This window comes from Dermochelys coriacea, chromosome 6, assembly GCF_009764565.3.
Source record: "Dermochelys coriacea isolate rDerCor1 chromosome 6, rDerCor1.pri.v4, whole genome shotgun sequence".
NCBI lineage: Eukaryota > Metazoa > Chordata > Testudines > Dermochelyidae > Dermochelys > Dermochelys coriacea.
This window is the reverse complement of record NC_050073.1, coordinates 122,279,099-122,305,443: the sequence shown is the minus strand read 5'-3', so window position 1 is coordinate 122,305,443 and position 26,345 is coordinate 122,279,099. Positions and strand designations below refer to the sequence as shown.

At 41.0% G+C, this 26,345-nt stretch overlaps 1 protein-coding gene across 1 annotated transcript; it reads left to right on the top strand.

The window, feature by feature from the left end:
• Window positions 1-26,282, top strand: RTRAF (RNA transcription, translation and transport factor). Its single transcript, XM_038404887.2, has 8 exons — window positions 1-295; window positions 5,359-5,483; window positions 6,781-6,880; window positions 7,852-7,938; window positions 12,762-12,850; window positions 16,918-16,986; window positions 25,095-25,143; window positions 25,962-26,282. Exons 1-8 carry the CDS (start codon window positions 235-237, stop codon window positions 26,114-26,116), a joined length of 735 nt encoding a protein of 244 aa, XP_038260815.1. The 5' UTR covers window positions 1-234; the 3' UTR covers window positions 26,117-26,282.
• Window positions 26,283-26,345: the final 63 nt, after the last annotated feature.

The following is a 26,345-nucleotide window of genomic DNA, read 5'->3' as shown; positions in this document are numbered from 1 at the left end:
CTGCCCCTGTGCGCCTGTGGCGCTGTCAATAAAGTTGGTGGAACGCGAGACCTCCCTCCCTCCCCGCCCGCTGGCTTCGGCCCTCGCGCTCGCTCCGCGGGCAGCCGATTGGTCGCGGCCGCCGCCGCTCTCGGCCTTGGGCCAGTGGGCGGCCTAGGCCGCCCCTTTCTCCCCGCCCCTCTCCCGCTGCCCGGCGCTGCGAGCGAGCGGCTGCTGCGCGGACACTGAGGCACCATGTTCCGCCGAAAGCTGACGGCGCTGGATTACCACAACCCCGCCGCCTTCAACTGCAGAGGTGCGGGGCCGGGCGCCGCGAGCGAGGGCACTAGGCCGCGGGCCCCTCTCCCCGGGCGGGCTCCACCTCCCCCAGCTGCTCCGGGCCCTTCTCCCAGTCCGCGGGCTGCCCTGAGCCGTGCCCGCCCCGCCGCCGCCTCCTCCAAAGAACTGACCCGCCCCTTCCCCCTCAGGCCTGCTCTGCCCCCCGCCCCGCCGCGCCCCCCCCTCAGGCCTGCTCTGCCCCCCGCCTCGCCTCGCCCCCCCCTCAGGCCTGCTCTGCCCCCCGCCTCGCCTCGCCCCCCCCTCAGGCCTGCTCCGCCCCCCGCCTCGCCGCGCCCCCCCCCGGCCTGCTCCGCCCCCCGCCCCGCCGCGCCCCCCCAGGCCTGCTCCGCCCCCCGCCCCGCCGCGCCCCCCCCCCCCAGGCCTGCTCTGCCCCTTCTCCCCCTGCTTTGGTAGCCCCCAATCTGTCATCCCTAGCTCTGACCTTAGGACGCCCCTCCCCTCCGGCTCCTGCAGAGCTCCAGGCTGCTCCCAAATGCACTACAGACCCTTTGGCTTCCTCCCTCCAGTAAAAACACTTGCCGCCTCTGGCTCCATATGCCCAGCTGCTCCGGCCTTTATTGCTGGGCTGGCTTCATGCACACAGGGTTGTGTGGCCTGGCGTCCTCTCCTCCCACTAGGAGAGAAAAGTGTGTGTTTGGGGTGGGTGGATTTCCCTCTGTGGGCTTGCCTGGGCTGGGGAAAGGCAGCATTAGGAATGGTGTTAACTAACAATCCATGCAGACCAATACAGCTGCTACTCTGAAATCCATGCTTTGTCCTCCCTGGCAATCAGGCGATGAAAGAAATGTTCCTGGGCAATGTACGATAAGGCTGTTTCTGGTCAAAATCTGTGTTTTTTTTATTTTTTAATTCATTCATGAAGGTGGCAAAGTGACACTGTCAAAAGTTAGCAAATGCCAGAATTCAAGTTGCCTGCGCAACCTTACTTCAGCTGGGTGTCTGCATTGTTTTATAGTGTGAAATTACTTGATCATATTCAATTTTTTTCCCACAGGCTGCTGTCTCCCTGCACAGGATTTGCTTAGTTAATGAGCAGCTATACTATATTTTGTTTTATCTTCGTTGTTAAGGATGTGGCCCTAGACCTACCTTACCAAACGCTATTCAAACCCTTCCCTGATCACAGAATTATTTCCTCATGAGTTTTTCCATGGTGTTTATCACAACAGTACCTGAGTGCTTCCCCAACAGTAATGAATTTATTTTCACTAGATTTCTGTGGACTAAGGTGGTGATATTATATACTCACTTTGCAGTTATGGACCGGAGGAGGCACAGATGTCCAGTTTGAGATGCTTAGTAACTGATTTTTCAGAGTGCTTTCCATTTATATATTGCTTTACGTGTTCAGACGCAGCTTGGATTGACTTTGGTTGCAACTGTGAGCACTCAGCACTTCTGTAGTTCAGATCCCAGGATCTCAAGTTGGGCACCTTAAATTAAAAAAAAAAAATGAACGCACAATTTAATTGCTATCTGTGGAAAGTCTAGTTTTAAGTAACCTACCAAGCATGCTGTAGGAGCTCTGTGCCAGAGGCAGGGATAAAACCCAGTTCTCCAGGGCACCGTTTGGCTGACTTTTTACCATGAGACCATCCTTTCTCTTCCTGCAATCCCTACCTTGTTCACTACACACCTTCCAATGTCAACAACCAAGGAGGTGCAGTTGTCCTGCAGACAGGTCTCATTCACACATAGCCCTGATTCGTCCCCCAGAGCAGGTCCAACCTTCACTGAATCAGGTGGGGTTCCTATGGAAAAAATAGTATGTGATCATGTGATTATAGACTGTATCATAATGCATATGCACAGGCATCCCTAATTCTGCCACTTTCTAACTTTTCAGCGCTTGATTTTTGCAGCCTTAATGTTCTTTTACTGTAATCTTTTGGGAGATAGACATGGATGGATGTGTAGTTTGGCCTGTGTTCAGTTTTAAGCTTCAGGTGGTTTGTTGTCTTTTTCCATGGTGGCTCCTTCAGTGAGTGGAAAAGAGATGTTCTTGCTTACTGACATTTGCCATCGTTGCTTGTCTAAAGTGCTTTGTGGTGCACCTTGATCACTGTTGAGTCTACCTTATCAAATCTATCTTGTCAGGCCGTTCCACTTCATTTATGTTGGGAGCACATCTCTTTTGTTTTCCCTTCTGCTTTCAACAGGATTAGGGTACATTATTCTGCCAAAACATTTTTTCGGGCATTGGGACCATCGATTTCCACCCCTGCTGAAAGAATGGCTCACTGCAAGGATTGAAAATTAACCCTGGTCTGAGGTCCAGGAGTAGAATTTGCTACAGGATATTAAGCACTGAACCAATGCAAAATAGCCCTGCTGCTTTGAGGGACCAATGTGAGATACTATAGCTTAAAAACATCCATCAACTGTGTGTGGAAATTAACATGTTATATCACTGAAGAGCAGGTTTTTGTTTTCCAGATCTCATGGCCAATGAGAGAGTATGTTTGTGTCACTTTGATAACCATCTTGCACCCCTCCCTCCATCCCTAGACCTCAATTCGTCTAATTTAGTGATTGTTCTGTAGGACCTGTTAGATTTGAAATAAGCATTTTACTTTGAATGGGAGCCAGGAAACCCAGGACTACATTCACCAAGGGGCTTAGGTGCTTAATTGCCATGTTAAGTGCCTAAATCCCAGAATCAAACCACACTGGGATTCACAAAACCCCTGCTCAGCTGCTCTGAACCCTGTAGGTGCCTGAACTCACTCAATGCCTAAGTTTTTGCAATAAAAGTTTCCTAGGTATATGTGTTTCTGCGTCTGAGCATGCACAGTGCTTCCTCGCTCGAGACATCCAGATGCCTAAACTCTAGTGTGATCTACAAACCAAGGGGGAGATAAGTTAGGCAGAGGAACAGCTATTTGTGGGCCTGATCTGGTAGGCATGTTCAGAGGCTGCTTACTGGAACAGGCCCTGCATACCTTTACATTTCCCAGTGATTCTTTAGGCACCTAAAGGTTAGATGTGGCAAAGCTGGCTACATTCAAGTTCCTTTGTGAATCTAGGCCCCACACTTCTAATATTATAAAGCAGTAATCTCTAGCTCCAAGTGATCCTGAAAATATTTGTTGCTAAAATATAGTGGAATTGAATGGGAAACAGGATGATAAGAATTTCATTTAATATATATCATTCACCTAATTTGCTAAAATATTTGTGTTTTTGATAACTTTACTATGTAAATCTTAATAGTTCTTAAAGGATACTTAATATATATCTATATCAGGGGTTCTCAAACTGGTGGTCAGGACCCCTCAGGGGGTCGCAAGGTTATTACATGGGGGGGTCGTGAGCTGTCAGCCTCCACCCCAAACCCCACTTTTCCTCAAGCATTTATAATGGTGTTAAATATATAAAAATGTGTTTTTAATTTATAAGAGGGGGTTGCACTCAGAGGCTTGCTATGTGAAAGGGGTCACCAGTGCAAAAGTTTGAGAACCACAGATCTGGTTGGTCTAGATAATACTTAGTCCTGCCATGAGTGCAGGGGACTGGACTAGATGACCTCTCAAGGTCCCTTCCAATCCTGTGATTCTATGATCTCTCTCTGCTGTGGTTCACTTTCCTATCAGAGTTTGAGAAATGATTTGAGACTAGTGGTCCTACAGCTATAAGCAGTTACTGTTTTTTTTAAGGTTTCAGAGTAGCAGCCGTGTTAGCCTGTATTCGCAAAAAGAAAAGGAGTACTTGTGGCACCTTAGAGACGAACAAATTTATTAGAGCATAAGCTTTCGTGAGCTACGTGAGCTGTAGTTCATGAAAGCTTATGCTCTAATAAATTTGTTCGTCTCTAAGGTGCCACAAGTACTCCTTTTCTTTGTTTTTTTTAACCTTCTGCTGTGGAGAAAGTATCAGACTTTTGCCCTTTTTTTTTTTTTTTTTTAAAGCCTTCTGTTTTCTCTACTTAGACAGTTGTATATCTTGAATGTGGAAGCAAGAGCTACTTATAAAATCACTAGCTTGGGACACTAGCCTCCCAGAACCCAGACTGACAGGATATTTTGAAAAGCGAGATAACACCCATACTCTAAGCACTGAAATTTTGCATTCTGACTAAGAATGATTTTGCAGATCGATGCAGATACTGCTGGGGCCATTATATGTTTCTGATTTAATGTAATTTAGCACAATATCTTAATTATCTCAAAAAGAAAAGGAGTACTTGTGGCACCTTAGAGACTAACAAATTTATTTGAGCATAAGCTTTCGTGAGCTACAGCTCACTTCATCGGATGCTGTAGCTCACGAAAGCTTATGCTCAAATAAATTTGTAAGTCTCTAAGGTGCCACAAGTACTCCTTTTCTTTTTGCGAATACAGACCAACACGGCTGCTACTCTGAAACCCTTAATTATCTCACCCTAAGAATCTGCATGGACAGTTTTTAATATTTTAAGTTTGTTCATGTCAGTCCTGGATCACTGATCAGGAACAAAATTCTTTCTACACTGCCTCATGAGGGGATAGAGGAGCATGTACGTGTATCATATATATGAATGTTGTGTTTACAAGACAGTATTGATGCACATTACAAAATGTGGCATCCTTGTTTTAGTTACCTGCTAGCCAGTCTGTCTTGTAACCTGTGACTTGATAAAGCATTGAATTGCAATTTTTTCCTATCATTGCTTTGTTCTCCTTTCTCTTCATATTTCGCTTAGTAGTAATTATAACTAAATTTTCTGACAAAAATCTGCTCTTGTTGTTGACTGATTAGAAGTTTTCAAGCCTATTTTTTAACATGATTAAAACACTCAAGTAAATTCTCACCAAGAGACCACATGGTGAAAGATTATAAATTAAGGCATATTATTGGAATCACTGGACAATAGAATTTAAAAAGAAAATTAATTGGCTGGGGACACAGGTATTTAAATTACCTCCATGCAGTGGATCAGAATTTAAGGGCCTGCTTCTCCCTCACTGACTTCTGTTTCTAAGAAAACATGACTTTATTCTGATTTATTATTTAGCTTATTGTTTTTATTTCTGGCTTTAGATGAAACAGAATTTAGAAACTTTATTGTCTGGCTCGAAGACCAGAAAATTAGACACTACAAGATTGAAGACCGAGGAAATCTAAGAAACATACACAATGACGAATGGCCTAAAGCCTTTGAAAAGGTAACTTTGTACCTGAAACAGTAGAACACATTATAACCTATGTGTGGTCGTTGTTTTTGATGTTAAACCATTTTTCTTTTTACTCAAGTTATATGTTACAACAAATATATTTGAGAGAGAAAGTGGGTGAGGGAATTTTTTTTTAATTGAACCAATTTTTGTTGGTGTGTGACACAAGTTTTCGTGTTTACACAAAGCTGAAGAAGAGACCAACAGAAGTTGGTCCAATCTAAGATATTCCCTCAACCATACTGTCTAATATCCTGGGACCAAGATGGCTATACCAACACTACATACAACAAATATATATGAAAGAGGGAAAATGATGAATTCTTTATTTGCTAGAAGTCTAAATATTTTACAGAAACCAAAATGCAGGGGTGATTGAACGCTATAATTTGTTGTACGTAATTTTCACTTTAATCTAAACACAATCAGTTTTTGCAATATTTGGTATCTTTACCTCTTTCCTTACTGGGTAAGGTATTTCTGCCTTTGATGCAGAAGGAAATGGACTAAAGATAGTCAGTTTTTCTCTGCATGAAACTATACACCAAGGTGGAAACTGACTAGGATCAGATAATCCTAGTTTTAGCAGCATATAAAAGTCTTCTGTAGCCAACTCTGTCTGTTGCTACTTCTGATGGATGATTGTCCACTGCCTACAGAAAGCATGGTAGATAGCCATCTATTTGTGGCAGACCTGCTGTGTATGAACACTTTGACATTCTCCTCACTGTCTGTGTGTGAAATCCACATTCCTTTCTGTCTGAAGGCACAATCCTGCAAAGTGCTGAACACTCTCTGGATCTGATGCTGCAAAGCAGTTAGTCTTTCAGCACATGTATTTCAGTGGGACTACTTGCATGCTTCAGTGTCTTGAGGGATGAGGCTAAAGTGCTCAGGACTTTGTAGAATTGAGCCCTAAAGCCCCGTGCCCCCTCCCACATCCAAACTCACTCCCTCTTAATTAACTGGCATTTTTCACTTGCTCGTCGACATTCCCCCAACAAGCCGGATTAAAAAGCTTTTACTGCAGTAAGATGAGAGACGTGGATGAACTGTGGCATGGGAAGCACTGAAATGCCTCAGAGGAACCACAGTGGGAATATAACGTATTTCAGGATGGCATCATTCATTTATACTAGCCTTCTGGCAAAACGGAGCTTGATAGAAGAGGTGATTGTCCATAATGCTTATTTATCAAAGCACTTCTGCCCTGTTGACTCGTTCGTGGATATGTTCCCTCCCAACCAGTCATGATGATGGATGTTTTCCCATTTTTTCTCCTCTACAGTATCTGAAAGATGTTAACTGTCCCTTCAAGATACAAGAACGACAGGAAACAATTGATTGGCTTCTTGGGTTAGCTGTTAGGCTTGAGTATGGAGATAATGGTATGGTTGATTTTTTTAAATACCTTTACTTAAAGATGATAGGGAAACGGTTTTGAATGATTTTTATTAATATTTTATGATTTTTCAAACTGAGGCAAGGAGAGCACACGGAAAGTTTGTTTATTAAAAAGGTGTAATTTACTTTCAGCATTTTTATGAATTCCTATTTTTATTTTATAACGCTCGAATAAGAGTTTTCTCCTTTCCAGAGCAACTTCTCTGGGTTGATTTTTTAACGGCAAACTCAAAATTGGTTTCCTAGTTTGTTGGCAGAGGAAGGATTGAAATAATACGCAGGGTTGACGTCACTATGGGATCAATGTGAGGCACAGAGGTGCAGAAAAGACATCTTTGTCTGTCTTCAGCATATCTTTGATCTTCAGAAATAACAAGTCACATGTTCTTAGCAAGATGTATTTAATTTTTTTTCCCCAATATGAAAGCAAATGGTAATATTCCTATCATGTTATCTAATAGGAATGGTGTCAGTTGTATAGTAAAGTGTCATACTCTATCCATCCAATGCCCAAGGATCAGTGTCAACTGAAATGTGTGACTAATGGTCCCATCTAGAGTGATTACTGAATGTCACCTTCATTAATATTGAAGGGGCTCTAGCTTAGAAATCTAGTTGACAACGTTTTTTTATAGTAGTTTTTCACTCTACAAGAATCAGTTGAATTGTTCCTTTGAGCTAGTACGTAGGCAGTAATAACAGCTCCTACTTGAGCAATGTTTATTAGAACCTTACTCTTCTGGAGTTTCAGCAGTGGGAAACAACTGAAACATCTACAAACTGATTTGGCTGCCAGTCTTCCACCATGTGCTGAAAATACAGTTGGCCCAATTGCAGCTAACAGTGTGCATTAATAATGCTTTTTTTCTGCTTTGAGCTCTATTAATTTTTAACTAATTATTAGCTCTCACTTGAATTTTACATTCATGAAGCAAAACTGTTTTTATTTTGACAGCTGATAAGTATAAAGACTCCACGCCTGACAGTGCTAAAAATACTGATAATGCAGCAAAAAATGCAGAGCCACTGATAAACTTGGATGGTAAGTATGCAGTAACTTTATCTTTTTGATCTCTAGAAAAACGTTTTTGTTGATACATCTTCCTTCAATCTGTTCCACTTAAATCTACAACCTCTACGTATATTTTAAGCGAGAACCTGAAAGTCATATTTTAGCATTTTGGATACCAGATAGATTGAGAAAATAATCTTCTGAGTTTTTGAAATGTTTGGGTTCTGATATTCTAATGCTGTACTGAAAATGCCTATCTCAGGGCATGCTATGTCTTTTGATGTTCGTTTTGAAAGCTTTATTTCCCAAGATTCTGCATTTATACTGAAGGAGAGACGAGTGCTAGTGTTGTGCTCCAAAGTAGCTGCTTCATATTAATTCCAGTCTTTTTGAATTGGATTGATGAAGAGCTTGGTTTTGGTGGGAGAATCTTTTTCCTGTAGAGAAAAATACCTAGAGTTTTATTCGGGCATGAGGAGGAAGGAATGCAAGCCAGAAGAAGGGGGATGGGGGGGGGAAAAAGAGAATTTTCTAAATAATAATTAGTCTAGTCTAGTTAGATGTAGTGTAGTCGGCAGAGCCTGATGAAATGCACCGTAAGTACTTAAGGAACTAGCTGAAGCAATGTCGGAATGATTAGTGGTCTCTGAGAACTCAAGGAGGATGGGTTAGGTCCCAGAGGACTGGAGAAGGGGTAATTATAGTGGGTAATTATAATGCAATTTTGATCCCTGGAAAGATACTGGAGCAAATTATTAAGTAACCAATTTATAAGCACCTAGTGGATAATAAGTTGATAAGTAATAGCCAACATGAATGTCAAGAACAAATCATGCCAAACCAATCTAATTTCCTTCTTTGACAGGGTTACTGGTCTAGTGGATGTGGAGGGAGCAATCAACATACTATGTCTTGATTTTTATTAATGCTTTTAACACAGTCCCATGTGACATTCCCAGAAGCAAACTGGTAAACACAGTTTACCAAGTGATCCAGATCCCTGTCCTCTTCATTATTTACTGTTTCCCCAATCTCTGCGTTGTCCGCAAACTTGATCAGTGATGACTTTGTTTGCTTTCAGATTATTCATAAAAAGCTTAAATAGCATAGGGCCAAGAACTGATTCTTGCGGGATCCCACTGGAAACACACCTGGTTGATGATGATTTTTCCATTTTACAGTTGCATTTTAAGACCTATCAGTTAGCCAGTTTTTAATCCATTTGATATGAGCTATGTGTTAATTTTATTTCGTTCTATTTTTTTAATCAAAATGTCATGTGGTACCAAGTCAAATGACTTATAGAAGTCTAAGGATGTTATGTCAACACCACCTTTATCAACCAAACTTGTAATTTTAATGAAAAATATCAGGTTAGTTCGATGGGATCTATTTTCTAAAAACATGATGATTTGCATTAATTACGTTACCCTCCTTTAAGTGTTTGAGTCCCAGGATCGATGTCAAGCTGACAGGCCTAAAATTAAGGCTATGATTTTATGGATTTTTTTAGTAAAAGCCATGGACAGGTTATGGGCAATAAACAAAAAGTCACAGAAGCTGTGACCTGTCCCTGACCAAATGGGGAGGCAGAAGGGTCCAGCTCCTGGCCCCGCTGCACGCAGTGGCTGGGAGTTGTGTGTGGGGGGTGTCCCCCACTGCTCTTGGCAACTAGTAGCTGTGGGGCGGGGCGCTGCCTGTGGGGGCTGGTAGCTGCAGGGGTCCACACTGCCGGTAGCACCTGGGGAGCTCTGGGGGACCTACAGGGCTGGGCAGCTGCCGACTCTTCCCCCCCCCCCCCCAACCCCTGCTTGGCCCTTCCCACAGCACCTGGGCAGCTGTGGTGCCTCAATGTCTCGGAGGTCTCTGGAAGTCATGGATTCTGTGACTTCTGCGACCTCCATGACATAATCTTAGCCTTACCTATAATTACCTGGATCATGCCATTGAGCCTTTTTAAAAGTTGGCAAAAGATTAGTTTTCCTCCAGTTTTCTGTAACTGGTCCAGTTTGCTCCTCAGCCAGCTCTTTGAAAATTCTTGGATGCAACTTATCTGGACCTTCTGATTTTAAAGTTTACTTTAGTTGCTTCTGTTTATCATCCTCTAGAGATACTAGCAGAATGGAAAAAGTGGTTATCACCATAGGATGAGATTTTATCATCTGTCTCCCCCTCCCGCATAGAAAAGACAATTTGATTGAACACTTCTGCCTTTTCTGCGTTATGATGATGATTCTACCATTTCCATCTAGTAATAGACCAGTACCATTGTTGGGGTTTTTTGTTCCTTGTATATTTAAAAAAACTCCCTCTTATTCTCTCCAACTCTGCTGCCCATAGATTTTTTCTTGTGTCCCTTTGCTTCGTTTGTCCTAAAATTCCTAACTTCTGATTTATATTCATTATTGGGATGTAAATATTTTAAAAAGTACCCATTTAATCGATTAAAATTGTATCTGTTTACCGTTTAATATTTTACATCCCTGGTCGCTACCCCGTCAGCACCCCCTCCTGCACACTGTCATGGCAATGGGGGAGGGAGTCACCGTCACATGATCCGGGAGTGTTATGGGGGCAGGGAGAACCTGTCGTGACCGGGAGGCGTCATGGCGACATCAGCCTCCCCATCACGTGACCCTGTCTCCTTCGGTATTTTATGGGACTTTGGCTAGTTCTGGTCATGTGCCCCTTGCTGCCCAGCTCCCTGGTTGCTCTGTGGTCCAGGAGGTGGTGAGGACTCCTTCCCCCCCCCCGAGTAGGGGCACTGGCAGTGGCCGGACTTAGTGCTCAGCGCCACCCAGCCCCTTAGCCCACACCCTGCAGCAGCAGCCAGGGGCGGCCTGGGCCCTGAGCAGTTCCCATGTGATAGGAGTCTGGATAATGTCCAGGGGCTCGGTGGAGTCTCCCAGGGGGCCAAGGGGTATTCCAGGGGGCTGGGGCAGTGGCTGCTCCCCAGGCAAGAGGCCCGTGTCTGTGTGGGAGGGGATGTGCCTGGCCAGGGTCCCTGTGCTGGCTCCTGGAGGGGAGCAAGACACCAAGCCCTGGGAGCTGGTGCCGATCACCCAAGAGCACAACTCATTCTGACTGCCTCTGGTCCCTGCTGTTCCGGGCTCCCAAGCCCTCACCGTTCTGGGCAGCTTGGCTTGTCCTGCTCTGGGTGCTGCTGCTGAGTGGGGAGCAGGATACAGATAGGGAAGAGGCCGATTTGTTAATGCACACAATGTGCTCGGACATGGGGGGAGAGGCAATCTGTTTTAAATGTTAACCGCAATATATTAGCGGTAAGACTAATACTGTTTAATATTTTACATCCCTAATTCATTACTGTCATCTTCCCCTTTCTTCCATTTGTTTATATGTATTTTTTAAATTATTTTTTATATTTTGTTTTTGCTTCCCGTCTAAAGCAGGTTTTTTTTTTTTTTTTTTTTTTTTTTTTTTTTTTTTTTTTTTTTTAAACCAGTATGGCTGCCTTCCTTGATTGGGGCTTTTGGGGCATCTGGTAAGATGTTCTCAAATGATTCCCAACTAACATTTACATTTTTTGGGTTAAAATCCTTGCTGTCCGCTGATTTGGCTCATAATTATTTTCAACTTTTGTGAAATTGTTCCTATTAAAGCATCAACTGTGTATATAAATAAATGTACACCGTGTGTGTGTGTGTGTGTGTGTGTGTGTATATGTGTGTGTCTGTGTGTGTGTGTATATTAATTATTAGTCTGGACTGTGTTCTGCTTGCACACTATAAATGGGATCAGGTCTTGATCACTTGTACCTAAGCTACCATTGATTTTTAGTTATGTGATCAGTTCTTTGTGTTAGGACAAGGTCTAATAAAGAATTCCTCCTTGTTGGCTGCAACACTTTTTGAGTTGGGAAATTGTCATCTATGATGTTTAGAAATAGCTCTGGGGAGGGAAATTGTAAGGCCAGAGGCCACTTAAGGTGGACTGGGAAGGAGCAGCAGTTCAACTCTTAAGGGTAAGTAGAACTAGGACCTTGGCATCAGCACTTCTTTCCCTGTTGTCCCTATTGTTAGCAAGTGGCCTCTGGTCCTGCAGCTTCCACAGCTATTAAAGTAAATGGTTTCTCACCCTATCACCAGTTTCGTCTCTGCCTAATTGAGTTCTTTTGTCTGCATGTGCAGCCCATTATACCCCCCCACCCCACTCCTGCTGCCTGCCTAATCCAGTATAAGGACCCCCCCCCCTCCATTAAAGAAGAGGGCCATTGGCATCTGTCTCATGATCATGTTAATTTATTTTTTTTCTAGTTATAAAACGTGACTATTTGTTACTAGCCGTGAGTTTCAATAGACAATATCTGCATCAGCTCAAGCCAGTGATCTTTAAAGCAAACAAAGTAACCACCATACACTTTCTCTACTCATCAACTCCTAGAAAAGTCAGGATCTGGCTGAGACTTCAGTCAGCAAGTACAATCCTGCTCTGCAGCCAAAAAGTGGGGTTGAATCTTCAGAAAAGACCATACATTAATGTATTTACATTTTTTAAAAACTGAGACTGGCCTTCTGCTTCTTAAGACACTTCCATGTATTTAGCATGCATACTGGGTTGAAAATTATGCTTTTTTATATAATCAGTTTTCAGAATACAGCTTTGCTTTAATTGCTCAGCAGTTCTCAGGGTTTGCTTGCTTTATAAAATGAAATGTAGATTAAATAAACATATTGTCAGATTGTGAATCCCTTACTCACCTATGTAGTGTCGTGGGATTACTCATGCAAGTAACTGAACCCGTTATTCAAATTTGTGATCAGTCTGATACATGCAGAGCAAGAAATCTAACCTTCATTTTAGAACCAAATATAATGACCGTATTTATCTTGCAGTGAATAATCCTGACTTTAAGGCTGGAGTGATGGCTTTGGCTAACCTTCTTCAAATCCAGCGACATGATGACTATTTGGTAATGCTTAAGGTGAGGTTCACATCTTTAGTTTTTCATATTTCGGGAATCTGGTCTGAGCAACTAGTATCTATCAGGAAAAAAACTCGCCCATAACATGGTGTGTGAAGACAGTAACTTTTGATTTTTTTTAGGTGCAAATAAAAGTTTGTCTGCTAATACATTTTGTACTTAATTTCTGGTTGGTATAAAAGAAAAATGATCTTCCAAATTGAAGATCTGGGCATTTATATTTCAAAGATTTTCAACAAATGGTGGTAGAATTCCTGAAGTCGTTATCTGAGAATTCGTGTTCAGTACTTGGAATGCTTCTGAGCCATCTAAAGGTGCTGCTTTCACTTATTTCATGCCTTTTATTCCAGCATCTCTGAATGCTTTAAAAATGTTAATGAATGTAAACCTCACAACACACCTGTGAGGTAAATAATGGTATTCTAATTCTAGAGTTGGGAGAAACTTAAAGACAGAGGCTAAGTGATATGTCCAGAGTGTCTCAAAAAATCTGTGGCAGAGCCAGAATTAGAACCTGTTTCTCCTGACTTCCAGTCCTGTACTTCTTCCACATGAGTGTTATTCCACTTTGCCTTAACTAAAGCAGATTTTATTTTATCCAGTAAATTAATCAGACTTTCTAGTGGCCAGATAAAGCATATTGGCTGATTAATTTTCTAATTTATGCTCCGATCCCAAGTACTAATTGGAAGGCACAGAAGATCTGTGGTTCAGTGTTGGAACTCTGGAAGTCTTCTATGAATCTCGGATCAAAACTGTATTCTTACATCATTGTATTGGATTGGAGCAAACTAACAAAATCATTTCCACATTTTGTTATAAGCTTTGTTTTGTTCAGCAGCCAAAAATATGGTAGGTATTTCAGACAAAAGGATAAGGTCCCTGCCCTGCAGAGTCTACAATCTAGTGTAAATTTGTTTTGGAGATGGTGTGGATTTAGAAGTTTGTAATGCCTTCTTATGAAGTACATGGAAACCTGTAATAGCTATGTTAAAAATGTAGTTTTTACATTTTTACTATATCCAGTGCTAAACAGCAATAATCACTATATTTTTAGGGCTGTTAGGTGATTTAAAAAATTAATCGTGATGTTAAACAAGAATAGAATAACATTTATTAAAATGTTTTTGGATGTAGTCCACACTTTCAAATGTAATTGAAATCAGTATAACACAAAGTGTACAGTGCTCCCTTTATATTTTTGATTACAAATATTTCCACTGTAAAAAAACAAGATAGTACTTTTCAATTAACCTAATACAAATACTATAGTGCAATCTCATTATCATGAAAGTTGAATTTACAAACGTAGAATTATGTACAAAAAATAACTCCATTTCAAAAATAAAACCATGTAAAACTTTAGAGCCTATAAGTCCACTCAGTCCTACTTCTTGTTCAGCCAATCACTGAGACAAACAAGTTTGTTTACATTTGCAGGAGATAAGCCTGCCCGCTTCTTGTTTACAATGTCACTTGAAAGTGAGAACAGGTGTTCACATGGCACTTGTAGCTGGCATCGCAAGATATTTATGTGCTAGATGCTCTAAAGATTCATATGTCCCTTCATGCTTCAGCCACCATTCCAGAAGACATGCGTCCATGCTGATGGGTTCTGCTCGATAATGAGCCAAAGAAGTGCAGACTAGCATATGTTCATTTTCATCATCTGAGTCGGATGCCACCAGCAGAAAGTTGATTTTCTTTTTTGGCGGTTCAGGTTCTGTAGTTTCCACATTGGAGTGTTGTTCTTTTAAGACTTCCAAAAGCATGCTCCACACCCCGTCGAGATGAGATTTTTGGAAGGTGTTTCAGATGCTTAAACCTTGGGTTGAGTGCTGTAGCTATCTTTAGAAATTTCACATAGGTACCTTCTTTGCTATTTTTAAAATCCTGCAGTGAAAGTGTTCTTAAAACCAACAACATGTGTTAGGTCATCATCTGAGACTGTCATAACATGAAATATATGGCAGAATGTGGGTAAAACAGAGCAGGAGACATACAATTCTTCCCCAAGGAGTTCAGTCACGTTTAATTAATGCATTATTTTTTTTTAATGAGTGTCATCAGCATGGAAGCATGTCCTCTGGAATGGAGGCCAATGCATGAAGGGGCATCCTAATGTTTAGCATATCTGGCACATAAATACCTTGCAATGCCGGCTACAAAAGTGCTGTGTGAACACCTGTTCTCACTGTCAGGTGACATTGTAAATAAGAAGCAGACAGCATTATCTCCCATAAATGTAAACAAACTTGTTTGTCTTAGTGATTGCTGGACAAGAAATAGGACTGAGTGGACTTGTAGGCTCTAAAGTTTTACATGGTTTTGTTTTTGAGTGCAGTTATGTAACATACAAAAAAGTATATTTGTAAATTGCACTTTCATGATAGACATTGCTCTGCAGTACTTGTATGAAGTGAATTGTAAAATACTATTTATTTTGTTTATCATTTTTACCGTGCAAATATTTGTAATGAATAATATAAAGTGAGCATTGTACACTTTGTATTCTGTGTTGTAATTGAAATCAATAAATTTGAAAATGTAGAAAACATGCAAAATATTTAACAAATTTCAATTGGTATTCTATTGTTTAACAGTGAGATTAAAACTGTGATTAACTCAAAAAATTAATCTTGATTTAAAATATTAATCGCAATTCATCGCAAGTTAACTGCGATTGACAGCCCTACTATATTTGTATTATGTTCTACATAAATGTATTGAAACTTCAAAATTTGAGAGAAAAGCAGTGAATAGGACCAGAAATGTGGAGAGGATGACAAAACAAATCAGGCAAGAGGAGAGTACGGCAAAGAACATCCTGAGAGAGCTCTTTTGCTTTTAACTGGGTTAAGACTAAAACTTCTTCATGTTGGCAGTTCTGGCTACATAAACCACCCTAATTTTGTTCTTGTGGCTTGATATTGCTAGAATGTGTCAGTGGAATTGCTGTTTTGTGCACAATTTTGTGATGCATAATTTCTGTATGTGAACAATGTGATGCTCTAAATTAATACTTGGATGTTACACAATGGCTGTTTTAGAAAAGCCTAAGAGAGAACAAGTTCCAGCTAAAATTTACTAAATCTTAGTAGCTAGTAAAGCAAAAATTCCTTGATGTTCTCTTTGCCCAACTAACATTTTGAGAAGTTGGCTGGGGAGAACATCTTCCTCACAGGTGAACCAACTGTGCTAAAATAATTTTCTGTTTGCTATGTATCATTATATTGATGATCATCGCAGACATAATGATTTCATGAGATATACTAAACAAATTCATATTCTTAATCAAATTAATCTCTCTCAGTGCTAGCTCCCCTGGTTTGAAAGAAAATTCTGTATTGCCTTAGATCAATTTGTAATGTCACATATCAACTTTAACCATATGCCAAGCAACAGGAGAAATAGAAAGTGAAGTGATGCATGAAGTAATTTGAGTGCTTTTGTCAGACTTGGATAACTCAGCAAGGAAATGGTGAGAGAAACCGCTGTAATGAGCAGGCTTTTTGCTTTGTTATGGTTGAATTCTGGCTCGCTCATATCCCTTGAGTTATTTTTAGAGGCCTTTATAAAGACATGTATCAGTATGAATAATCCTGGAGTGGTGCAAGTTGCCAAGTGCAGGAGCCAGTAAATTAACCAGATGGGCAGAAGGATTCTAAGATATCCAAGATCAAGGCTGGACTTTTTTCCCCCATTTTTAAATATTACATATCCTTTTGATTTCACATTTTATAAACAATTCAATAGCCAGATTTACTTCAGATTCTGTGCAGGTGGACAAGGGCTTAGATCACCGTAAAGCACTCCCAGCCACAGAAAGCACATTCAATGGAAAGGTTCCAGTAGTGCAAAATTTTGGGGTCCTTGCAGCTGACAGCATAGCCTCAAAAGTAGGTACTGCTGACTTGGGAGGGGACCATGGCGCTAGCTCATCCTGGGGATGAGCTATCCTCTGGTAGAGGTTAAAGCTGCTTCAAGCTGTTTGACTTCCTTGGAGTATTGGAGAGACATGCATCAACATGGAATCCTTACGTTGGTCTTCAAACTTTGTTTCCTAGGCAATTCGCATTTTGGTTCAAGAGCGCTTGACTCAGGACGCCATAGGAAAGGCAAATCAATCAAAGGAGGTATGTGCATGCAACACAAGTGCACCTGACGTAATGAGTCCTTACAGTGTTCAGTCAAGTACATTTAAATATAGAAATGGATGTTGTTTGTGTGTTGTAGAATTCAGGTTGGAGAAGTAGAAGATGATTTATCCACTTCATATAGCAAACCTGAATCTAAAAGACCAAAGGAAAAGTCACAAAGCGTAATCAAATGCATGTGATTTTTCATATTAAAATATAGCTGTATTTGTAAACAATAGTTATTTAAACAAAAGTTTACTGCTTAATGGAGTGTAATAACAATCCTCTAACATTACAGTAATGTACACTACGACAGGTTTCAGTATCATTTCAGTGAAATTGGCAGAGAGGTCCTGGGCTGACTTGTTTCCAAGTAGCAGTGGTGGCTAAATAAACAAGTGGAAATATTTTATTTTCTTCCCTGTAGTGTAGAATATGCTGTTTCTAGCTTCTCATGTGACTTTTGTGGGAGTTCGGGAGGGAATCTAGGCTCCCCCCCCATCCAAGAGAAATGACTGAGATGTACAATTCCATAATTAAAAAATTACATGAATAATATCTGTGAAAATATGGCTACAGAGCAATTTTGAATATTGATATGTTTGTAAGGCATTCAGAATGCTTTTGGACAAACATCATAAAAGGAATGTTTCACAGGGAACAATTCTGGTTTATCAGTCGTTTCTTAAACATTCTGGCCATTCATTCCATTACTTGCAGTACGAACTGCTGGTGTGGTGTACTGAGTTCAGATAGTAAAGGCAACTTGTACACCTTTAGGACAAAGCATTGTCCAGAACTGCTCCTAAAAAGCATCTGTATGTGCTCAAGAGTAGCAGGTCCCTTCATTCCTCATGATATCTCGTAATACAGCAACACATACTGTATGATAAATAGATGGCACTTCTTGTATTTGTTAACTGGTGACTACAAATGTGTCTTGAGTTGTAACCCACACTGACTTAGTAAGCAGTGGTGCAATAAACAAAGGCCGTAAATGTACATGTGATGGGTTCCACCCAAGGTGCCACCTGGAACTGGGGTTCCACTGAGCCATCTGACCCACCAGCCTGGGCTCCCTCTCTCACTGTGCTGCTGGGACAAACTGTAGACTGCTCCCAGTCCTACACTCCCACCAGCATTCACACAGGCAGGGACACACTGAGTTATTGTTACATGCAAGCTGACCAGCCACTGCATGAACCAACAATAGAGAGGCTACAGCCAAGATACCCCCAGCTTAGGACCCTAGAGCTGTACCGCCCTGCCCTGGTTGAAACTCCAACCAGTATGAATTTATTACCCGGTTCTCCTTTCCCTCAACGTGGAGAGGAATATGCAACAAATTTGTTTCAGAGTAGCAGCCGTGTTAGTCTGTATTCGCAAAAAGAAAAGGAGTACTTGTGGCACCTTAGAGACTAACAAATTTATTAGAGCATAAGCTTTCGTGAGCTACAGCTCACTTCATCGGATGCATTTGGTGGAAAAAACAGAGGAGAGATTTATATACATACACACACAGAGAACATGAAACAATGGGTTTATCATACACACTGTAAGGAGAGTGATCACTTAAGATAAGCCATCACCAACAGCAGGGGGGGGAGGAGGAAAACCTTTCATGGTGACAAGCAGGTAGGCTAATTCCAGCAGTTAACAAGAATATCAGAATGCCATCATGTGCCAGCAATGCCCCTCTGCCATGTACATTGGCCAAACTGGACAGTCTCTACGTAAAAGAATGAATGGACACAAATCAGACATCAAGAATTATAACATTCAAAAACCAGTTGGAGAACACTTCAATCTCTCTGGTCACTCGATCACAGACCTAAGAGTGGCTATACTTCAACAAAAAAGCTTCAAAAACAGACTCCAACGAGAGACTGCTGAATTGGAATTAATTTGCAAACTGGATACAATTAACTTAGGCTTGAATAGAGACTGGGAATGGATGAGTCATTACACAAAGTAAAACTATTTCCCCATGGTATTTCTCCCCCCCACCCCACCCCCCACTGTTCCTCTGATATTCTTGTTAACTGCTGGAATTAGCCTACCTGCTTGTCACCATGAAAGGTTTTCCTCCTTCCCCCCCTGCTGTTGGTGATGGCTTATCTTAAGTGATCACTCTCCTTACAGTGTGTATGATAAACCCATTGTTTCATGTTCTCTGTGTGTGTGTATATAAATCTCTCCTCTGTTTTTTCCACCAAATGCATCCGATGAAGTGAGCTGTAGCTCACGAAAGCTTATGCTCTAATAAATTTGTTAGTCTCTAAGGTGCCACAAGTACTCCTTTTCTTTCAACAAATTTGTGTTAACCAAGTTGAGATTTTTTTTCCCCCCCAGACACTTCACTTAAAGGGGCACAGGTTTAGGTCAAAACATAAAGCAAGTTTATAAACTTAAAAAAAGATAATTTTAAGTGATAGCAAACAGATCAAAGCAGATTATCTAGTAAATACACAAAACCACAAACTAAACCTAAGATACTAAAAGATTGGGTATGAATAGGTATTTCTCACCCTGACTGCAAGCCTTCTTGTATCATCAGATTCTCAAGGCACAAGCTGCACTTGCTTTGCAGCTGGGCTCCCTGCCTCCATTCCAAGTCCCTTTTCTTTAAAGCTTCTTTCAGGTGTTCAGTTTTGGAGGAGTGAATAACAGATGTCACTCCCTGCCTTATATAGCTTTTCCATATAGTGGGAACCCTTTGTTTCAAACTTGGTTCCCAGACCAGTTTGGGGGGGGGGGAATACAGTTACCCGAAATGGAGTCTAGAGTCATGTGGTCTGGTCACATGCCCTTGAGTCATAGCAGCCATTACTGACAGGGTGTCTGGAGTTCTCAGGAAGGCTCACCACCTGGAAGATAAGCTTCTCCTAAGGCTTACTGTTTTTCCTAATGACCCATTATCCTGAATAGGCCCTTCACCACCAGCTGTCTAGGCTGGAAGCATTTTGCCTAGTGGGCGTAGAATGAGCCAGTAACTAGCCCAGAGTTCTTATGGACTAAATTTTAGAGTGATGCAGTAAGTGACCAAGACGAATAGTAAGGAGGAAATCGGTTTGTGAGAGGATGAGCGTTTTGGTAACAACCACTCAGATACTTAGTTAATGAATGTACGCAACTTGGTGGCGCTGCATAGAGTTGGGAAATCAGATTAGCAGAATAAATAGATTATATAATGAACTACTGGATCTTCCACAACACACGTTCTAGGAGGAAGAAAGACTAAAGGTGGTAATTCGTACTGCACTGTGCCAAATTGATCAAAATGTCTTTTAAGAAGCTAAATCATTAGGAACTTAATGGGATAGAGAGGATAACAAACTTTTCAGACTTTGCCCAACTTTGGACACTACCAACCTGAGCTATCTGATGGCTGTTAAATAACTGCTTTCAGTGAAGCTATGCCCCTTGGACAAGACTCTGCATAAAAAAAAGTCATACTGATATTCTTGGCAGCCTCAACACAATGGCTAAGGATTAAATGGATGTAGAAATGGAACTCCTAGAGATGATTTCTCCAACTGAAAGATGAGGCATGCTGCCAGGATTGTGTGGGGAGACTTGCAGAACCCCACCTGTTTTTTACCAGCTCTGTGAATAAACTGAAAACTTCAGTTGGTTAGAACTGTCAAAAACTACATCTTTTAAGATCAGTAGATTTACTTACTTTAAATGTGGAGTAGATTTTTTTTAACTGACACTTTAGACTGGGATTAAATATTGACCTAGAGCTATAGACTAGATTCTGATTATGCTGTTAGCTGAAGAGAAACTTTGATCACTGACTTGAATATGAACACTTTCCAATTCCTGTAATGTACCTTAGGTATATTTGAAATATGAAAACAAATTCCTTCTATAAACATAAACTTTCAGTACAAGATCATTTTATTTGTATTACAGTATGTAAAGGTTTTCAATCAGTGTCCATATTGTAAAGTCTTTACAGTAGACACAAGGGAGAGGAAGTAGTTACATTAATTATTTTGGTGTCTTGCCACAAGACTACATTCTCATCCCTTCATAAATCCTCTTTATGGCACAAAGGGGATATAAAACTGCCTTAAGGCAGCATCTGATTCCTGGGGATTTTCTGATATAGGGAGTGTCAGAAGTAGGAAGGGGTAGGCAAAGTCCAATGTGCTCCAGTGAACCTGGCCAACAGAGTGGCCCTTTGAGAGGGCCGTTAACGTTAGCACGGGTTAACTAACACCCCAGGGGCTGGTTCAGGAGCACAAGTGTAAAATGGACAAGGGCATTTTTACCACCATATTGCCTAGACCTTGCTGTACAGTGCACATGATTCAATGCAGCACTGTTTACTTCATCTGGTATAAATGTATACTAGAGTCACTGGAAAACAATAACTGTCTTATGTAACAAATTGTATAATGGCATCCCTCAGTGCTTTTAAAGAAAAGATAGCCCTCTATTTTAAGGGACTTGTATTTAAAATTTTAGTGACACTTCCATGCTGGGTAAAACGTGCATGGAATGGCTAGTCTTGAAGCAAAGGTTTTGCACAGCCTGAAATTAGGCAGGCTTTCATTTTATTTGCACTGGATTGCAAAAACGAGTAGGTGACTTCAGTTATTTTTGGTCTCACACAATTGAAATTGGCTGCTTATTAAATTTGATTCTTCCTGGACATGAGTCTGTAAAGTGAATTAGTGTATTGGATGGAGGGGATTTTAAATGACCACTTGTTTCCTTTCCTATGTAGTGTAGTCAGGGCTTTAATTTCAGGTTGCCAGTTCACCGTTAGAGAACTAAAAATCACTTTGGGCAAAGAGCCTGGAGACACTGGGGGAATAAGAGCACACCCACTATTGCGGCAGAAGCATCTGTTGCTCCCACAGCTCCATGCCTGCCCCAATAACATTGCTAGATACCACATGATCCATGAAGAGAATGACTTCCCTGCTGCTTTGCCAGGATGAACAGCTGCTATGAGAGCCATAGATCATTGTCTATCACCAAAAGGACTCCTGTTCCAGGGACAGAGCTGACACCATATCCATGTGGGAAGGAGGCATTAACAAATAGTATTTATCAGGTAACATTAGTGGCCTCAGTCCTCCAACACACTTTAAAACAAGTCACCAATTTACTACTGGTTGTTACATTTACATTGTAGAAATATTTTTTCACTTTATTCTGAAACTAAGAATTTCACATGGATTATCTGGCCCCTGGAAGCTAGGGGCTTTCATATGTGGATAACAACTTTCTGAGTAGTAGCTTCAAAGCCTGCTGTAGGTCTTGCATGAGTAGTTTTTAGTTCCTAAACACTGAATTTGCATTGAAACATTGGGCCACGACTGTTTTGAAAGTGTGTCCATGCTCATTCAAGACTGAAGATGCTAGTTGTAGCTTTGTGGGGTTTCTTTGTATGTGGGAACCAGTCCACAAGGAACTGACTGAGTTCACTTATGTCCACAGGCCCCATAAGGCAATGAGGGTCAACTTAGGTCCCAAGTTTGGGTTTTTTTAAATGTTTATAGAAAACATCTATAGCGGTTCACAAATTTTAAAAATAGTTTCCATTGAAATTTAACATTCTTCTGGAGCATTTGCAATCCAAACATATAGCATCCTGTGAATGTACAGTATGATACTGATTAGAGAAAATTGTTTTCATTGTGTCAGATGAATGTAGTAGAAGAGGTAAACAGCATACATTGTGGGAAAATAACACCTTAGATGATTACAAGTAAAGACTTAAAAAAATCTAAGAGGAAATTTAATATAAAAGTTTGAACCTGACAGTTACCCTTTACAGGTTGGAGGAGAGAGGAGATGGAGAGAACATTGAATATAAAGGACCACTTACTTTCCTCATGCTTTAGGAGCCTCTGTGTAGCTGGACTGAGGGTGTTGTGCTACATTTAACTTAATTCACTTGGTTCAGCTGTGACCTCTGTCTTGCATAAAATTTGAACTGCCTTAGTAATTGGATTGTTCCCTCTTGTGTTTAAGTAGTCTTGTATTATCATTGTCCATGGACTTCTGTCTCCCAGCCAGTAAAATCTCAGTTGAAACTATTAGGCCTGGTCTGCACCTAAAACTAAATTTTAATCTAGCCATGTCACTCAGGGCATGAAAATTTTTCATAGCCCTGAATGCCATAGTTGGGTAGACCTAATCCCTAGTGTAGATGCGTGTAGACCTTCAGAAGCCTTTTTCCATTGATGTACCTATCACTTCTTGGTGATGTAGGTTATCTACATTGAGGGGAGAAAAAACACCTTTTTGTCAGTAGGAAGTGTCTAAACTAGGGCTCTACAGTGGCGTAGCTGCGCCACTGCAGTGTAGACAACCTTACAGTGGTGCCGCTAGTGCCATTGTACGATTGTCTTGCAATTTCTATTAGCAACGCTGTAGAAATAGGACTTAGAAATTTGGCTACCGCAATCTACTCGAAAGCTGGAAGAGCATTTAAGAAAGCTTTGAACAAATGGATGGATATTTTCAAGTGGGTCAGTGTTGCCTGCTTGAGATTGATTTGCTTTTGGTATTTTGAAATTAAACTAAAATGTGGCAGTTGCTCATTGGCAGTGATTATTTGAGAAGCTAAGTGTGCATTTGAATGGCTAGAGCTGTTATCTATTGGATAATACCGAATTTTGGATGTTCCCAATTCTTGGACTGTGGCATGGTCAGCTTTGAAGTTAAAATGCAAGAAATTTGCATTAAAATCAGATTAACTGCACAGGGTAGGGAATTCCTGGTTAAGAATACCAACACCTCAATGCCTTGTGTAGCACAGGTTTAAAGCAAGACTGATGTTTTGGGTAAATAAAATCAACTGATGGAAACTGCATCGGCCAGCAATGACTGTGGCCCATAAAGAATTGCACACCTGAAAAGCTGGTCCACAGAACAAATCCTTGCTCATCAAAGATGGATGGGATAACATAATGAACATGGAGGCAGAATGTCTGAGTAAATTGAAAGAGTGCTTTCAGGAGCTTCTGAACTGCCATTTTTATTTATTGAAAAGGCCCAAGAGTTTAGCAGAGGAAGGATGAAGTGCATCTAGCCTTTATTGGTTTCAAAGCTGCCTTTGACTTTGTTGATTGTTGCTCCCTTTGGCTGCTGGTGTGCCTGGCAAGTTCCTCAATCTTCTCGTAGATTGCCAAAGTGAGAGAGCTATGTCCGCTTAGCTGCTAGAATGTGCAACTGGTTTGAGTACAATTATGGTAGCCATCAAGAGTTCCCCTGATCTGTTCAACACTGTTATTGACCAAATAATGGAAGCTGTCATTAGCTGCATAGTGAGGGTTGTACTGCTTGACTTCTGCATAGCAGGTTTGGAATATGTGGGTGACATGGCTATATTTGCATCCTCACGAACTAACCATATGCATGCTCTTTGGAAGCCTCTGGCCACATATCAACTCTTAAGATGCAAATCTATCAAGTAGTAGGGGCTTTTGTCCTTTTGTGTGGCTCTGAAACCTGGGCCAGTGCAGACACATAATTGCCCCAGCTGGATACTTTGGATGTGAAACTGCTGTGATGTATTGAAGGCATATGGTGGTTTCATCATGTTACGAACGAGTATGTCAGGCATCAGACCAGCCAGCCTCCGATATCTTCCCAAATGACTCAACACTGGCTCAGGTGGCTTGGCCGTCTGATCTGTATGCCAGAGTCCATGCCAGCCTTATGCATTTAATCTAACAAAAGCTCGATGTAGAAGACCTCATGCTGGAGGGCTGTTGTAGCTTCCAACCTTGTCTGCCTTAGCCTCAGTGTAGAACAGGCTGCAAGGATGACAGACCAGGCTCTTTGGAAACAGGTGATCCAAAGTGTGCACTCTGTGCTCTACGAGCAGGCAAGATAATGAATGAATGTAGGGAATGGTGTTAAGGATGAAACTTTCCCTTTTATGTACATCTAGATTACACATTGCACTACACTGGGTCAAATGCTGTCCTTGTGAGGAACATGGTACTCGGGTGGGTTCAACTGGAATGATCACATCTGTGTTCTAGTTGGGCAAAATTATGGTCCATTTTACTCCAAAGTTTAGTCTTTTTTCCCAAGCATTTCTAATGGCATTTTAATTTTTTCTTACCTTCAAGGGTTTGCCTGTTGCTTTAGAAAAGCACATTCTTGGTTTTGACACAGGAGGTAAGAGATTTTATTCTTTATATACTGTTTTAAACAGTGATGCTGCATTGGACTAAGTACATAGTTAATCTCTAGAAGTATATGACATGTACAGTAAAAAGGCATAATTTTTTCCAGAAGCTGATAGAAGCCAAAAGGGATGTTTTTCTTACTTGCAGGAACTTGTTTACAAAAGTTCTCATCCATCTTCTGCTGGAGCATAAAAGTAGAAGACTACTGCTATATTGATAGAGTAGAATAATGTCTCAGTCTGTATATGGCAGCAACATGTAAACATTGTCCTGACATTTTATTGCAGGAGGGATTTATCCTTTTGAAAGTACCTTGTTTCTCCCGGCAGAGGACTTCTGTTGATTTAATGGTTGCCACAGGGACCAGTGTTGATCTGCTGTGTTTTGATTATTGGTTTGCAGGTAGCATGCTGTAGCCAGACATAATAGTACAAACTGATGTGCTCTCTGTTTGAGTGAATAATGGTCAACTAACTGTCTACAGTCTAGTCTACTCTACTCTGACTGCCACAATATCGCTTTTACTATTAAACTACTATCAAAACTAATTCATTTTCAGGTCTGCTGCAGCTCCCTTCTTCACTTAGTCCTGGGCAGCTTCAGATTTGGAGTACCACAAAGGTTGTGTAAAGCTATCTTAGGTCTTGCACAGAACATGCTGGCCAGGCCTGAGAATCATTTATTACAAAACAGTTCATGCTCTGAGCTTTTCATACAACTGTGAATTGTTTTATAAATTCTTGTCTGTTTTTAAAGGGAAAGTTCTTATTAGCTATTAATCCATTTCTCCTTTTGCTGATGAACTAGATGCTATTCTTAATGAAGCTGCCCAAATTCTTCGATTGCTGCATATAGAGGAACTCCGAGAGCTGCAAACAAAAATTAATGAAGCCATCGTAGCAGTTCAGGCAATTATTGCTGATCCAAAGACAGACCACAGACTGGGGAAAGTTGGAAGATGAGCAAGTGAAGACTGTAGTCTCCTGTGTACTTAGTACAATTAGGAGTTATGTACAACTCTGGCATGCATTTTGAAGTGGATATTCCACTCTTTTGAAAGAAAAGAGGAAATGGAATCCTGATTGGTCTAGTGAATTACCATCATTCTTTAAATAAAGTTGGGGAAATATAGCTAAACAGAACAATTTTTATCTAAGTATAGTAGTCACTTATTCCTTGCTTTTGTTTGTG